This window comes from Rhopalosiphum padi, chromosome 1, assembly GCF_020882245.1.
Source record: "Rhopalosiphum padi isolate XX-2018 chromosome 1, ASM2088224v1, whole genome shotgun sequence".
Lineage (NCBI taxonomy): Eukaryota > Metazoa > Arthropoda > Insecta > Hemiptera > Aphididae > Rhopalosiphum > Rhopalosiphum padi.
The window spans coordinates 15,791,633-15,809,597 of record NC_083597.1 but is presented as its reverse complement, the minus strand read 5'-3'; the positions used below and the strand labels follow the sequence as shown (position 1 = coordinate 15,809,597).

Sequence of the window (17,965 nt, the reverse complement as noted above, 5' to 3'; positions counted from 1 at the left end):
ACTTAATGTAAAGATTTATGCAAATAATTTGACGGTTAAACAAACTTCTTGATGTTTGTTTTTTGTATGAAAACAAAACATTTTGTTACTTATCATTCGTTCTAGGAAAAATGTTGGTTTTTTTTTTAATTTTCTGTATTACAAAATAATGCTAACCTTTCTGGAAAATTTTAATTAAATACAGCGAATATAAAAACACGTTTAATTAATAGTTACATTAAATCGATTGACTAGTCTACGATGGAAAAAATGTTCACGACCTTTAATAACTTAAATGCGCGGGCTACGATTGTGGTCTGTGCCGTAATAATAGAAACGCATTGTATTGTATGCCGATCCGGTGTACTATGGTGTACCAGGTGATGACGTGAACAATTTGCGTTCACATTGTGGTCGAACACAATGTAGTGCAACTTAACATGACAAAACTTTGTCGTATCGAATCGGTAAAATCATTTGAAATATATGCCACCAACACGATGCACGTAATTATAACGTCAAAATGCATTGTGAATTGCGATTGTTGGACTGTCCATATTCACATATACGCGCGTGCTTAGAAAATATAATTAATACCATACCTACCAAGTTATTTATATCATTTTTAAATGTTGAACGTTACAAAATATTCTATAAAAAAAAACCCCGTGTACCTATGAACTATGCCATACACAAGCATTTGTCGTTTGGTAGAGACGTTTGCGTAGATAATACTATTAACAAATTGTTGACATAATATTATATACTATAGAGTAATTATCGATTATAATACTCGTGCAAAATTATATTTAAAAAAAATTTACAGTTAATTAGTTGGATAATACATCGTCTAAGAAACATTATACGTTAAAACGCATCATAGTCGATATCAATGGTTGTTGTAGATAACAGACATTATAATATTACGTGTATTAAGGCAGGAGAGTAGGTGGTGTCTAGAATTTTGACATCGTCAAGTGTATATAGTATACATAATTATAACTATTTTTGGGTGGTTACAAAAATTAAATTCAGTGGCATGGGACCACCCAGACGAACCCTGGAAACCCCATCCCCAGTTTTTCAGCCTTTGATCTGTAACATAAGTGTCCACAATACATATCATTAAATATTATAATATTACACGCTAAAATAACAATTAGTATATAATAGCTGCTGCATCATCGTATAATTTGTAATCTTATAGTATGATTTTGTTTTCATCATAAATAGTATCATACTATTATAATATCGATATAGTCGTGTATGCGAACACCGTTTGATCGAGTTTCACTGACGAAACTCGCCGATGATTTCGCGTAAACTCGGTTAGTCGGTACAACTCTATTTTTAACAGGTTCGGTATGAGGACGAGGACGAAGATGAAGGTCCCCAGCCGGACGCGACTCTGGAACAAGGAGCTCCACTGCCGGTCCGTTTGGTCGGCACGTTCCCACCGGAATTAGCGTCCGTACCGCTCGAGGATATCGACCCTTACTATCACAATCAAAAAGTAAGCACGGCCCGGGTTTACGCCACCATCATGGTCTTCACCGCTGCGGAAGTCCATTCGTGGGTCTCGGGCAGCGGTGGTGACGACAGTGGCAGAGCGGACGCTCATCCTTACATAATAAACATATTATAAATAATGTCATGAACATTTAATAATACTATTATGGTGTTGCCCGTGACATGGCAAAAACAACCGTCCATCATTTTGTTGTTTTTGTTTTCGCAGACTTTTGTAGTAATTAGCAAAGGAAAAGATATCTTCAGGTTCAGCGCCACCGATGGCCTCTGGGCTCTCGACCCCTTCAACCCTATCCGCCGGGTGGCTATTTACATATTAGTCCACCCGATATTTTCTGTAACAATCATCACTACTATACTTACAAACTGTGTGTTCATGATAATGCCCCCAACTCCGACTATTGAAGCGTCTGAGTAAGTCGATCAATAATAATAAAACTTTTTTTTTTTTTGTAAATTTTACTGTCTATTTGTTAAAATTTTGTTTTTGTTTTTATTTTATTTGTATTATTACTGTTATTGTTATTGTCATTATTATTATTATTATTATTATTATTATTATTATTGTTATTATTACTATTATTGTTATTGTTATTATATCCTATAATAATATCTATAACGTTCACACATTATATTATGTTCCAATTTATATTCTTATTCAACCTTAGGTTTATATTATATTTTATTAGAACTTACCAAAATTTATATAACTAATGATTATTATTATTATTATTATTATTATTATTATTATTATACGTTAGTGAGTCTTAGCTTATACATACTAGATCGCTAGCGAACTTGGTAAATTGTTGAGGATAGTGTTATTATGTGTATGTAGAGTTAGGATGATTATTGATTTTTATAATTTATGTTTTATATTGTAATCTAATCGTTTCCAGAGTAATATTTACCGGCATCTACACATTCGAATCGGCTGTGAAAGTAATGGCCCGAGGTTTCATATTAGAACACTTCACCTATCTTAGAGATGCATGGAATTGGCTAGACTTCATTGTTATTGCATTAGCGTGAGTAGTAGAAGTAGATTTGTAGATACCTACCGTTACTAGGGCGATATAACCACAATTGAAGACATAATGTATTTTGTTTTGATGGTGGAAGAGGGAAAGGGTTAAGGTTAGCAGGGTGCTATAAAATCAAATTTGGGTTTATTCACTTTCAAAAAAAAAATAACAATACAATTATCGCAAATGGGAAATTACTTTTTTGTTTTATTTTACGTACCTACCTATGTTATTGATGTTAATAGACGTATTTATCGGTACATTATTATTGTTTTTGTATCGAATTTCAAAATATATATATATATTTTGTTTATAGTTTAGTGTAATCGTTTTTACTCGGAATTTAGTCCTATAGCTGATACTATTTAGAATCGGGTTTTAAATTAAACATAGCCATATTAAAATATATATGTTTATATATATATTATATTTAAATACATATAGTATATATTATTATTTAACTAGTATACTTAGTGTATAGCCCTTTGTTTTAGAAGGTAGGTTTAAATATTTTGTGGACTATCGGTATCCAAATATTAACTAGTACAATATAATAACTTAATTATAGCATGTGTAGTTAAATATTATAATTTTCAGTTACGTTACTATGGGTATAGAACTTGGAAATTTAGCGGTTCTTCGAACATTTCGAGTACTGCGAGCGCTCAAAACTGTAGCCATTGTGCCTGGTAAATATAAAACGATATACTAATATGTTTTTTTGGCCTTATATTGATATTGTGAACATTGATTTTTATTAAGAGATAAAGATTTAAAATTTGAATGATTTATCTATTTAGGATTAAAGACTATCGTTGGAGCTGTGATAGAATCCGTGAAAAACCTCAGGGATGTCATAATATTAACAATATTTTCACTATCTGTGTTCGCATTACTGGGATTACAAATTTATATGGGCGTGTTAACACAAAAATGTATAAAATATTTTCCTACTGACGGCTCAGCCGGAAATTTAACCAATGAAAATTGGTTTGCGTTCATGTCGAATTCATGTATGTAAACATATTTTCGTTATTTATATAAATATAATGTAATAACTATAATTGTATTCGTGTGATACAGCAAATTGGCAACCTGGTGAAGAAGAACCAGATGAGTATCCATTATGCGGGAACGGTACAGGCGCTGGGTGAGTATGATACGTTATAATAGATATATATGTTTTGATTACAATTATTATTTATTTGTATTTCTGTTTTAGACAATGCAAGGAAGGTTATATGTGTATCCAAGGCTTTGGAATAAATCCTAATTATGGATACACAAGTTTTGATACATTTGCATGGGCTTTACTATCGGCTTTTAGATTAATGACTCAAGACAACTGGGAAGCATTATACCAACAGGTACTTGATGTTGGCAGACTATATATTTGTTCATATATGACTCGTATAATAATTTAAAAATTAAAATTAATATTTTTTTATATTTTTATTATTATTATATCATACTTGGTTTTTTATGTCTAAAAAGTTGTATAATGTTCATATCTAGGTGTTAAGAGCAGCCGGGCCATGGCATATGTTCTTCTTCATTGTGATTATATTTCTCGGCTCGTTTTATCTTGTCAATTTGATATTAGCCATCGTAGCAATGTCATACGACGAGTTGCAGAAAAAAGCTGAAGAAGAAGAGGCAGCCGAAGAAGAAGCGATCAGGGTGAGTTGTCCACGATCGAACTGAACGCCCTAACGTGTAATAATTAACGAGTTTTGTATAACGTGCAGGAAGCGGAACAAGCGGCTAAAGACAGGGAGGTCCGGAGGCAAGCTCACGAGGAAAGAGTGGCGGAACGTGCGGAGAGAGCGCGGCACGTCACCCAACATCCGAAATCGCCTTCGGACTTTTCGTGCCAAAGCTACGACAATATGTTTGCCGATGGCCAAGACCGAGGGATTGGCAACGATCATCATAGAGAGAAAATGAGTCTGCGGTCGGTGTCGATCACGAGCCACGACAAAAATTCGGACACCGGGAGTGTGGACAGGCAGAGTGGCAAAACAAGAAAAGTACGCCCCCTGCACGACTCGGGGTCGTGTTGGGAAAAAACTCGATTACGAATTTTGAATCACTATTACTTACAAGTATTTTTTCTTGAATGTCTAAATGTCCAATATTATTTAATTTAACAAAAATAATATAAGTACAGGTAGGTATAGTCTTATAAATTATAAGTTATAATCCTTAAGTAACGACACAAGAAATAAATGTTTAATATTAATAATATATACAACCGACATATTATTTGTTGAAATCCATTAATTTTAAATAATATGTACATCTAATCTTCATAAACTTTGTTCATCTTTTAACAATAGAGTTTTTTCCCAACACTACAGTTATATAAGGTCGCAATTTTTTTCCGGAACATCTGTCACGTTTCGTTTTGATTCCAGGCAAGTCTCAGCCTGCCGGGATCGCCGTTCAACATCCGACGGGCGTCGCGTGGCAGTCACCAACTGTCACACCGGAACGGTAGACCAAGGTTCACCGGAGCGGATACCAAGCCGTTGGTCTTAAACACGTTACTCGACGCGGAGGTAAGTGCAAAAGATAGTCTCAAACTCTAGCACGTCGTCTCGAACCTGCGTTGTCTGAACACACACATAAAAAACGAATTAAGCCCCATGATACACCTGGACGGATAAAGTCCCCTTAAACTTATTGTCACAAATATATTACAAGAATAATGTTTTTATTCTCCTAATCGTGTTACTCGATTTTATACGGATTATAAATTGTAAATGATTGTGGCAATCGCCGATCGATTATTTCGTTAAACATTATTTTTAGATTTATAAACTAGCGGTTAGGTAATTAGGTCGGATGGTCGTAAACCGTCTCCTTTGATCGGTAATATCTATATAATTGTCAACTATCGATGTCGTGAAAGTTGAATTAGTGGTAATTGCGTATTAGTGTGTAAGGAACAATAAGGAAATTTGTAAGCTTCCCCCCCCCCCTTCGCTACCCCGAACAAAAATTCTGATTACGTGCTTGAAACTTTCAGGAACATTTACCGTATGCTGACGACTCAAACGCAGTGACGCCCATGAGCGAGGAGAACGGAGCCATCATCGTACCCGTGTCATACGCGAACTTCGGTTCGAGGCACAGCAGTTACACGTCACACACGTCCCGAATTACGTATACGTCGCATGCGGATCTGTTCAAACCACCCATGACCAAAGAGAGACAGCTGAGGTCGAGGTCAGCCAGAAACTATTTCAATCCATCTGATCAGAGATACCACCGAGACGTAAGGCATCCAGACAGTAGTAATAGTGATACGCAGACATACGTATCCATGTCCCACACCCACTATTACTTAAATACTAACTGATCGAACTGGGGTTTCAGGATGATTACGACTCGAGTTCCATGTCCAAATCGAAACAAAAAGTGGACGAGTGCGGTTACAACGATTCGCAAAAACACACAGTTGTCGACATGAGAGGTAAACCGATTGCGTCCAAATATCTGTATGCTGTTTATTAGTATTACGTGGATATTAAATTATTCATCTAATGACGATCAATTTGAACACAAAGCCCTTAAATCGTTAGATAATGTGTGTCATAACCTGTTGTGTTATAGTTTATTATCAAACCGTAAATATTATATTTTAAATGTTTATCTTTTTTTTAAACTATATTTGATTAATACTTCTACGACGTATAAATTAAAATAATATTTAAAGTTTAGCTCTCTTTTCATTCATTCCAAGACCCACCGCTGCACGGAGATGATAGCGGTGCAATAATTAAAATAATATGCTATTATATTATATGCAATATTGTTTCAGACGTGATGGTGTTGAACGATATCATCGAACAGGCAGCCGGACGTCAAAGTAGGGGTAGTGAAAAAGCAGGTATGTGCTTAACTAATAAATTCGTATCTATACATACTTCTTGTTGTTTTTGTTGTCGTTGTTGAATGTGTGTAATAATAATAATAATGTAATTACTTATGTCTTATGTTTATGTCCTACGCGTCATATTTGTGATAACGTAATACATCTCTCAAGACAATAAAAAAAAAAAAAAAAAAAAAAACGCTGTATAAACAATACATTGCTATCACCCTGTATAGATTTGCATGTTAAATGTGCTCATATAGTCTCATACACCATAATATCTCTGTTGACACGATTAATTGTCTTTCACTAGACGTAGTACACTTCATTCTGTATTGGTTCTTCTTGTCTTAGAAATGGACATGTTACTTTAATAAAATATACAATATATTAAATACTTACAACAATATTTACTATAATAAGATAGATAGGTAATATTATATACTGCATCTAAGATACAAAATACATTTTTTTTAAATTTTTTTTTTTTAGTAAGTAAAATTTCTAAAATCTAAAATGTTTCAATAGAATTTCTCTTAGTTTAGTTTTTAGTTATTTATACTTACTTATATTAATATTACAAGTGATTATGTATAATATTTTAAATATTTTAATATCTTTGTAAAAAATCTAGATAGTGAAACCAATTACCAATACGTAAATGGCCTACAGATAAACAATATATCTACGTTCAATAATATTAATTTTTTTTTCTACATAATAAGTATTTTACACTTCAAAGTTCCAATGTTTATAAACTTGTTTTATAATCTGCAATGAAATAACATGCAACAAATGAAAAACTTATTTTTTATTAAACATTCATATTTTTGCTTAATTCAACAAAAAAAACTAGTTTCATTTAAATCAAGTAATTTGGCACGATAAAAATATCTAGTTTAAGATACCTAATACCGTTAAAAAATATCTAAAATACAAGTTACAGGAAAAAAACATAATATCCAAGATACGTATCATGGATACAATTAGATACCTAAGATGATACAGCGCCTAACCGCCCCTGAACATTTATGTATCATTTTCGTGCCCACAATAGGAAAAAAACACGAACATGTGTGCAGTACAATATTATAATCGTTATTATTATTATTATTAGACAAAATGTGTTTCTACTATTTATTACTCTTAATATAACTATAATTGCTAATCAGTACTTTTGTCTATGCATGACAGTATAATATGGCGTTTAATTCTTCTCCTTCTTGAAATGAAACATAAAGATCCAAGAGTCTGCGACCATAATAATATTTATGTGAACGTGAAATTGTTATTGTTAGTTTATATCGTAAACGATAAATATAATAACCGCCATATTTTTAATATTTAACGTATTATTACGTTCGATTTGTTTTAATTATCAAGGAGTATTATATGGCGTGGATTGATATTTTTTTTTTAAATATAAATATCATTTTGGTAGTACTTATAGTTTGTACATTTTAATTTTATTTGGGTACATCTAGCTTACTAATTTAGCTACTTATCAAGCTTCGTAATATATTTTATTTTACTTATTTTATGTATTATAATATATTATTAATCACATTTTATATGTAGATTGCAAATAACAATAGTTATCACTAGAAAAATTGAATTGTTGTTAAACGTATACTTAGATATTTGTATTGTAGTTAGAAATAATTATATATACAATTAGGATAAATAACATAAGCAACGTATAAATTATTATATTTTTACAAATGATTTTAAAAGCCAAGTTCAGCTATCCAAAACTTTTACTTTTAATATATTTAATATCAATACGAAGCAGTAAATCACTGAACATTTTCAAATGTTTAATAATTAAATCCACATTTACCTTTTTATTTTATGACGTAATAAAACGTATACAAAATAATTATATGCAATACCCATATATGTATTCGTGAATTTGAATATAGGTCATAAAATCTTCAATATATATTAAGCATGATGAATATTATGAATTAATTTTCATAATATAATTGTTCATACACATATATCGTAATTTATTATAGGTAATTTAAGTTTTATTGATATTTTGAATAAATTCAACTGAGTGATTGACGAACACATTCTCATTATAAACTGACAACTTTTTATAAAAGGTTAGTGTTTTAAAATGAATAAATGAATTCATATTAATTTGTTTATCATACACTCAAAATTTAAACCAGAGCACAAACATATTTACAGATAATTACATTATGAATACCTTAATTTTAATTTCCTATAGTTGTAACCTAAATGTTTAATAAAATACTTTGCACTTAAACAAATTGAAAGAATCAATAGTTTTTTCTTTTTTTTTATATACTAATACTACATTTTAAAACTTTTGTAAAATATATATTATGGTTCCTCTAAAGATAATTTTATTAAAAATACTATTTATAAATACAAAATACTACATGAGTTTATGTAATTTTACTAATAGAAATACGAACCGACAATCCTACGACAAAATGTAACTTTTATTTCATAATTCCATAATAAAATACTAAATAATTTTATTATTAAATATATAATTATATTTTAATACACACGGTTATGCAACCAAACATGTTTACTTCCTAAGTAAATATAAATTCGCTTGGAGGTTATAATATTATATATTTTTTATATTGCACTAATGTCAATTTATTAACATTTTATTAGCTTATATTTTTTAAATTACAATAATAATCTTGTAGATTAAATATGTTTATCAAGCGGACTTAATTCAATATTAATTAAATACTTTTTTTTTATACTTTACACGTATGTTTGACCAATATTTATCACTAGATGGAAAATTAATCTTTCAAATTGTATTTAATGTTATTATAATAATTCGCTTGTATATAAACGATTTTAAAAATAAAATTTGTCTCACATTTTTAGAATACCTTTTAAGAATAAGAAAAGTTTTGATATACAAAAAAACTGCTACATTGATTTCACAATATCTTATTCTGACAATGGGTCTTCTAAATTTAAAGTATTTTATAAGCGTAACCATAGGCGTGACTACGGTGAAGCAGAGGCTGCATGTGCCTCCTCTGCCGTTTTCTAAAAGCGTTGCCACGTGATCGACAGTCACGAAAATATTTGCATATTTTTCAATAACTATTAGGTAATATAATATGTTCTACATTTTCACTATCTGTTTTGGTATTAAAAATTTTAATATAAATTGGGTGGTACTACTGATTAAGTAATACACTCGAAATTTTTTTCACTAACAATTATTACACCAAGCCTTATGCAAAAAAAAAATACATATTTATAAAAAAATTCTTGTTACTTAGCTTGAGGATAAATGATTCTCTCTCACATCTTCTGCACCTACTGATTTTAAAAATTAAGACAGTGAACATTTTAATGGCAGTGGACATTAAATGCTGCCTCTGCGAAAGAAGCCTAGTCATATTGTCTATGAACGTAACATAGATGCATTTTTATTATAATTATAATATTATAAAAATTATAATAGAATTTTTTTGAATTTATATCACTTTTTCTGATTACTTATTATTTTATATTCTTAAATGAAAAATTATGTATAAATTATCATGTTATAAAGCCTTTAGATTAGAGTTCAAATAATACACAATCATAGTTGTTTTCGGAGGTTTTCAAATAAAATTTGAATTTGGTAACTTTTATAATTTTAAAAGATAGTGTGGATTTAATACATTTTTTTTTTTACAGACTCTTGAATAAAATATGTAAATATGAAAATGGTAAAATAAATTATTATACTTTGAATTATGATGGATTAATATTTTATAAACATTTAAAACAAAAAAGTGCTGAGATAGTAAATGTATGTTATATTAATAGTAATACGGGGGGTACTCTCGTGGGTGCATGGGGTACAGTGTCCACGGTGTACGTGTTTCCAACAGATGAAGATGCGGTAGATGGAGAAGATGAAGAGGAAGAAGACGAGGAACCCACTTTTCGTGAAAAGTTCCAAGTATGGTTATTGAAATTCATCGACACATTCTGTGTGTGGGACTGTGGATGGCCGTGGCTCAAGTTTCAACAAGGACTCGCGTTCATAGTGTTCGATCCATTCGTCGAACTCTACATCACCCTGTGTATTGTAGTGAACACGTTATTCATGGCGCTCGATCATCATGAAATGGATCCAAAATTGGATTTCATCCTCAACAAGGCTAACGTTGTAAGTATGACAACATGACATTAATAATACAATATCTACCTACGGTTGAAAATTAACATCAAACGGCCGAAAAATATGTTGTATTTACCTAATTTTATATTGAATTTCTTACTTTAATCGAATGCGCTTACAGTTTTTTAGCGCGACATTCGGAGTCGAAGCAGCACTGAAACTGATGGCCATGAGTCCTAAATATTACTTCCAAATGGGCTGGAACATTTTCGACTTCATCATCGTAATTCTTTCCGTAGTAGAACTGCTCTCCGCGGGTTACCAAGGATTATCCGTATTACGTTCATTTCGTTTGGTGATTATTTGTTAATTCCTAATATTCACTATATGTGATAAAATAAAGTCGCATTTAACTAATTATTTGAAATATTTAACTATAGCTTCGAGTATTTAAGTTGGCGAAATCTTGGCCCACACTGAATCTTTTAATATCAATTATGGGTCGAACCATTGGTGCTTTGGGTAACCTTACGTTTGTGTTGTGCATAATCATATTTATATTTGCCGTTATGGGTATGCAGTTATTTGGAAAAAACTACACAGGTAATCTATAGTGTTATCAAACACACAAATAAAAAAAAAATACGAATAAAATTATATTTTTTTACAGAAAAAATGTATCTATTCAAAGACCACGAGCTTCCCCGGTGGAACTTCACCGACTTTTTGCACTCGTTTATGATAGTATTTCGCGTGTTATGTGGTGAATGGATCGAATCTATGTGGGACTGCTTACACGTCGGAGAACCAACTTGTATACCATTCTTCTTGGCTACCGTTGTCATCGGTAACCTTGTGGTATGTATAATTACTTAAAATATATAAATATTTATTAGTAAGGGGAAGTATTTAAAGAGACATCAAGATACAAATAGCGAGGTGGGTAGTAATTTTTTTAGGATTTTAAGGGTACTCTCTAGAGTCTCAACCATCATCCATTCTCAATAGTCAATAGTGTTAATGTCTCTTATGTGCACATTTTCATCACCTCTCAATCATATGTAAAATTGAAAATCATTTTTGATCGTTATAAAAATGTAATAAATTATATTTGTAAGACAATTTATAAAATATTCATAATTTAATTTTTGCCATTATGCTTTGCAAAATATTATAGATATTATAGGTATATTAATATATTACTAGTATAGATAGCTAATATACCGATACTATAAAATTGTTATATATATATATATATATATATATATATATATATGAAGAATATTTAATATGGTTAATATTACCGTTTAAAAATTTAAAAAAAAAAGCATAATTAATTGTAATTAATCTAATATTCTATACTATAGCTATTACTTAGTTATTTTAAATTTCAATCATATACTTTATAAATATAGCTATTAATTTTTATATTCATTATTTTGGTCACTTTTAGACTTAAGCTTGATAATTTTTTGAAAACATCAGTATATTAAAATGATTAGTAAAATAAAAAAACTATATGTGGTGCAGATTTAAAAAAATTAGCTATAAAAGATTGAAAAATGCACTTATTGTTATAACATTTATAATATTCTTAAATGAAACAATTATTTTGAGAATTTATAATTTCTTAAAAAATTTTGGTATCCAAATAATTGTCAGTAACAATTTTTTTTTTAAATGGAGATTATAGGGATTTTAATTAGGGTGCAAAAACTCAAATTATATTTCTAATATTAGTAATACTATGACTATAACATTAACTAAAATACCTACTACAGTATCATAAAGAAAACAAATATCTGTATCTGAAATATTTGGTAGAATATTTCAAAATATAAATGTCCATTGTTTAAATAAATGATTAATTTCAGGTACTCAATCTCTTCTTGGCGTTGTTGTTGAGTAATTTTGGTTCGTCTAATTTATCGGTGCCTACGGCTGACAGTGACACAAACAAGATCACAGAAGCATTTGAACGTATTGGCCGATTCAATAAATGGATGAAAACGCATATAATGAACTTCCTCAAAGCACTCCGGGCGAAAATCACCAATCAGATATCGGTTCAAGCGTCAGGTGAGAAGTGCTTAAACTAAATCCTAGCCTAAGGTCAACTTTCAATTGCAATTGAGTCGCAAAATCATAATTATTTTAATTTTCTTATCGAAACAGCAGAACCACATACATCTTATTTTTACTCTGAAAATAGTACTTAATATTTTTTGTTAAATTAATAATTATGAAAATACGGAACGACAGTTCTAAAGTCAACAAAATAATAATTATAATAACATGTGTATCTACTATTTAATAACAAATTAACGAATAAACGCATAAGTAATAGGTACTAACAAAATAGATTTAAACGTGGTTTCTTGTAACCTATAGCATAATGTTTATACCGTATACAGGATTCTATTACCTACACATAACACGTAATGTAGCACTGTAATGTCAGTATAGTAGTGTTATCAATAAAAATAAAAGTGATTACTTATTTGTTACGTGTGAATTGATCGCTTATAGGTCGTGACAGAGATATAGACTTGCCTGTTGATGAAACAATTGTAGACGTTATTGCGCCATTTAAAGACACCAAGGAGCCAGTGGAGATGACAATTGGTGACGGGATGGAATTCACGATTCCTGGTAATTTCATATAATTTAAAATATAGTACCTATATTCCTTGATTTATTATCATTTAGTTAGAAGATGTTTCATTAAAATATATATTAATATAATAATCAGTAAGCCTATATTATTTAAATATTTTTATTATGTGTATTTAGGTGATGTAAAACAAAAAATAAAAAAGAATCAAGTTGGGAATTCGATTGGTAATCATCAAGGGAACAAAGTTGGAAACGATTACAAAAAGGAAAGTTTCGACCTGGATAGTTTAAAGTAATAATAAATCGTGCATTTATAAAATTTAATAGTTCTGCTGTTTTAAAAATGAAATTTTTATTTAAATTATTAGTTATTAATACAATTACAAGAGAACATATATTAATTTGTTCAATACAGTGCAATTAAAAATCGGGAACTCGCTCTGCTGTATAGGTATTGAGTGAAATCGAGTAGATAACTTTAAAAGATGTGTTAATCTTATAAACTACTATAGCAATAAGATTCAATTTTCTATCAGAAATCATTCTCAAATTTGAAAATCGAAGCGTTTTTACTGCTCAAAAAGCGATGACATAAATAAAGCACATACAAATTATTGTAAAATTAATACATTCATCACTCCACTCAAAATCTAAAAAAAAAAAAAATAATAATAACTATGAGTTTTATTTCTAAAACAGTTCTGAAAATTAAAACACTTAACTGAGAAATAAATAATATTTATTGCTTATTTTTTACATTTCAGATGCTAGCATATAATTAACTCGGCTGTTAGAACCGCTTCAGCCGGCTACACACCACGCTGTTTAGGGAAACAGCTCACTTTCTCTCTTTATTTCTTATGAAAATAATGAACAGATAAAAGAGAACCGAAACAAAGCACTGAGAATTTAAATTACTACATTTGTTCTGTAAGAAATGCCATAAATGAATTACACGTGCACTGTTATTGGATGAAAAATAACGATGTTTTTCACCATGACTACTAGGGATCGAATTATTACATTTTTTTCGTGTGAATTTCAGTGGTTATTTTTTTCTTTGCATTTAACGTGAATAATTTATATGTCTGTAAGCGTTTAATAAATTGAAAACACAATCAAAAAAAATGATTCGATAATCTAACGTTTCGATCCCTACCGTGCCAGATGTGATTTTTTTACGCATGTTTGAATATTTCCATTGCACATGCACTTACAAAAGCCTGTGGTGTTGTTTTAGGTAGGTCTGTGAAAATGACACTGAAGAGCTTAAGTTATACTCGCTAAAGTATATTCACACTTAACTTATTGTATACATTATACTGAACGTCATTTTGGTAACCTAAACGATAAAAACAACTTATTAGTATTTAAGCTCGACACGCTTTTCAATATTGTAACACTATACAGTTTTACCGGTAAAACAGTTTTGGCTAATAGATTGTAAAGTATAATACAATCAAAAACAATTATCTAAACACATAAAAACAATTCAGCAAACCAGGCTTTATTTGACAGACCTTTAACAAAAAAAAAAATATTATCTACATATACATATAAATATATATATATATATATATATATAATATGAATAATAATAATAAATAAATACGCAGTTTAAAATAAAATGATCTGTGATATTTCTATATACGTCGTATCTGTGATTGAATTTTTATTTTATTTTCGCCCGTTTTTGTTTTGTTTGTATTTTGTTTTTTTGTCTACGGACGAACACTTTTTCAAGAGAAAGTAAAATAATGTACATAACAAACGAATTTATTTGTAAAAATGTTTATTGATAATAATAATAAAAATAATTAAACTTGTATTAATGATTTATAATAAAATAATCTACTATGTAGAGACTATTCATTTTCGTTTTGGCTTGACCTTGTATTGCTTTATTTGGTCCTATATATATAAATATATATATATATATATATATATTTAATTTATTTATTTATATATACATACGTGTTTAAAATATGGGATTTAACATTGAACAAGCGATAACACCAAAATGAAAAGAAAGAAATAACATCAAGCGCTTTAGATAAATTTAATTTATAAATAATGAATAGATTTTAACATAGTTTTTAGTTAAATTTGTTATAATCTGTTAAGTTTTTAGTTCAAGATTAAATGTGTTAGGTAGATTAGAGTTACCAAAATGACGTCGCTTTCGCTTTAAAAGCATTAAATAAATATCAGTTTTTGGAGAGAAAATAATATTTAAAAAAAATGAAGCGTAAATACTTAATAATATGACCTTTTTTTCTTAAAGAACAAAAGAACAAAAAAAAAAACGCTTGACTCAATCACTCGAAAAACGCACAAATTTTGTAACGATGCATTTTTATTGGAAAACAACCAATTAAACTCGTCCTAAACGCACTGTTATTTTTAGATTCAAAATTTGTACTACTGAAAAAATATTGAAAAATCGTTTTGTTACACTTTTGAATATTGTTGAAAGTTTTAAGATTTAGAAAATATTGTAAAAAATTGTTAATTGATGGATGATAAGTATTGTGTAAACACCCTCTTACCTATAATTTTTGCTTAAAGGGTTAACAAAATTATTGTTTTTACGCATACTTTTTAAGAGACGTTATTATTATTGTTTCGGGGTAAATTTATACTAAACAAATTAATAACCAAATTAATTTAATTATATTGTTATCTGCTGTATCTGAGACAAGGACAACGCTGAATAATGTAAACAAAATATGTATGCGACGTTTTTCGCACCGGCATGTCCTTCCCTCTTTGGCGGTACGAAAATTGTCGGATAATATTGCCTACCTACGGATATTTTTTAATAATGTACATTTCATATTTTGCAATAATTTGTTTGTCTCTTTAATAAAAAAAATTGAGAAAAAAAAGTGTTTTCCTTTAAACTCTCTATTTGAACCATAAGTGGATTTTCAAATATTATATTTACGTACATTACGTATATGTATTATGTACAATGTATAACATTTCCAATTTAGTGTCTATTTACAACCAATGTTGTTTATTATAAAATCACGAAACATTTGAATATTATATACTCACTACTCAGTGACATATAACCAATATTTATTGTTAATATTATAATTAAACGATATTCATGATACAATTAAATTATTATTAGACTGTTCATCATTACAAACCATCATTAATTTAATGATTACAATTGCCCAATTTTCTTTCCTATTTTCAACTTCAGATGTATACATTTGAAGCTCTTCTGTACTTCTGTAGCAAATCCTTGATATTCTATTTTTGTCAACTATCGTATAAATTGCAAACACTATTTATAAATAATAAATATTAAATTTTTTTTTAGATAATTTTAATATAAACTACACATAGTACAATAAGCAAAAGGATATATTTTATTTATATACAATGGTTTGTTGAGACGTGGATGATGAATCATCCAGTTATGACATTTCAACGTAAGTTTATAAGTTATAGTGATTTAGAGGTTGGCGTATCTTTTGTCATTTAATGTTTCAAATTTGGCTAGAACTGTAATAAAAAGGGAAAGAAATGGATCTATGAGATCTTGGAAGTTAATAATGATTTTTTTATATTAAAGTATTTGTAATCTGTGTTTATTTAATTATTGTTTGATACTGGAGGTTCATACTAACAATTTAAATGGATAAATAATGAAAACAAAAATCAAGTCACTATAGTTACATTATATGAATGTTATACATCATACAATTAATATTTGTAATAGGTAACTAGTAATAGTCGCTACAGATTATTACAAATTTTTATTCTTATGAGCATTATTAAGAATTAACGAAATAAAAATCATCGATCATTTAGAGTATATTTTCTATTTAGTATTGACCATGTCATCGTCCGATGATATCAAATGTTCTCTATGTCAAAATAAAAAAAAAATGAAATGTAATAACTCAAAAAAACAGCAACCAACTTCTTCATTTGTGGCTAATTATGACTACAGTACGGCGTCTACTTCTACTGTTCAATATGAACGACCTCCCAGTCCAGAAGATACCAGTTGTACACATATCAGGTAGGTAATAATTATAAACGATAATGCTTAATTGAATAACTAAAAATTATACTATACATTTGGTTTTTAGAAACATGACTTTTTTGAAAAATTCATATAAAAATGTTCCCGCGCCATCAGAACAGTTTCTTATGGGGGTAAATTGTGCAGTAATCAAACTATTGAAAGAAATCGAAAAAAACCACAAATTATGTATTAAAAAAAGTCCAAATAGACAAGCTTCGAAACGACGACAACATAAATCATAGTTGAAACATGACATTTTTCACAGGTCATAAACATAATACATTAGTGAAATTTTTGAACAAACGAATACACTATTTTTTTTAACAATGTTTATCATGCGGAAATGTTTTAATTAGTTTTTTCTTCAATAAAAAAAAGAAGTTGATTCTGAACTGTATTATTTGAAACAAATTAAGCATATATTAACTTCGTTAAAATATGTAACCTGCAAATATTTCAACACATTTTTTTAGGTAGTTTTGACCGAGTAAAAAACTGGTCAAAAATTATATCCAATCATAATAACATTTTATTTACTATAATCAATACACAATTAAAAAATAATAATTTTTATTGAATCAACTATATTATTTAAAATGTATGTGTTGAAAATAAAAAATACGTAATAAAACATAGAAAAGACACTACAAGGATCTTACTGAATTTATTGATGATTATTTTATGAAAATCGGTTGAAAACTGATGTATTTTAGAATTGTATTATAATAAAATATTATCCATTTTAAGATTTAATTTTACATAGC

The 17,965-nt window shown here is 29.1% G+C and overlaps 2 protein-coding genes across 7 annotated transcripts in view; both read left to right on the top strand.

Annotated features, from left to right (window-relative positions):
- Window positions 1-16,041, top strand: part of LOC132917410 (sodium channel protein para-like) — a 63,446-nt gene extending 47,405 nt beyond the window's left edge. For 2 of the 6 annotated variants that reach the window (XM_060978253.1, XM_060978484.1), the window contains 21 exons: window positions 1,337-1,492; window positions 1,718-1,923; window positions 2,409-2,537; window positions 3,132-3,223; window positions 3,335-3,547; window positions 3,618-3,684; window positions 3,757-3,901; window positions 4,050-4,214; window positions 4,283-4,564; window positions 4,952-5,095; window positions 5,566-5,814; window positions 5,916-6,012; window positions 6,361-6,429; window positions 10,305-10,585; window positions 10,719-10,892; window positions 10,978-11,140; window positions 11,208-11,395; window positions 12,412-12,616; window positions 13,067-13,189; window positions 13,331-13,445; window positions 13,918-16,041. In XM_060978253.1, coding sequence (XP_060834236.1) covers window positions 1,337-1,492; window positions 1,718-1,923; window positions 2,409-2,537; window positions 3,132-3,223; window positions 3,335-3,547; window positions 3,618-3,684; window positions 3,757-3,901; window positions 4,050-4,214; window positions 4,283-4,564; window positions 4,952-5,095; window positions 5,566-5,814; window positions 5,916-6,012; window positions 6,361-6,429; window positions 10,305-10,585; window positions 10,719-10,892; window positions 10,978-11,140; window positions 11,208-11,395; window positions 12,412-12,616; window positions 13,067-13,189; window positions 13,331-13,445; window positions 13,918-13,924 — 3,270 coding nt within the window. In that variant the 3' untranslated portion in view covers window positions 13,925-16,041. Of the gene's footprint in view, window positions 1-1,336; window positions 1,493-1,717; window positions 1,924-2,408; window positions 2,538-3,131; window positions 3,224-3,334; window positions 3,548-3,617; window positions 3,685-3,756; window positions 3,902-4,049; window positions 4,215-4,282; window positions 4,565-4,951; window positions 5,096-5,565; window positions 5,815-5,915; window positions 6,013-6,360; window positions 6,430-10,277; window positions 10,586-10,718; window positions 10,893-10,977; window positions 11,141-11,207; window positions 11,396-12,411; window positions 12,617-13,066; window positions 13,190-13,330; window positions 13,450-13,917 lie in introns of those variants that run through there. The other 4 variants (XM_060978174.1, XM_060978331.1, XM_060978568.1 and 1 more) reach the window with 3 other exon arrangements.
- An 876-nt stretch (window positions 16,042-16,917) lies between these two features.
- LOC132917761 (uncharacterized) lies at window positions 16,918-17,443 on the top strand. Its single transcript, XM_060978684.1, has 2 exons — window positions 16,918-17,195; window positions 17,266-17,443. Exons 1-2 carry the CDS (start codon window positions 17,008-17,010, stop codon window positions 17,441-17,443), a joined length of 366 nt encoding a protein of 121 aa, XP_060834667.1. The 5' UTR covers window positions 16,918-17,007.
- Window positions 17,444-17,965: the final 522 nt, after the last annotated feature.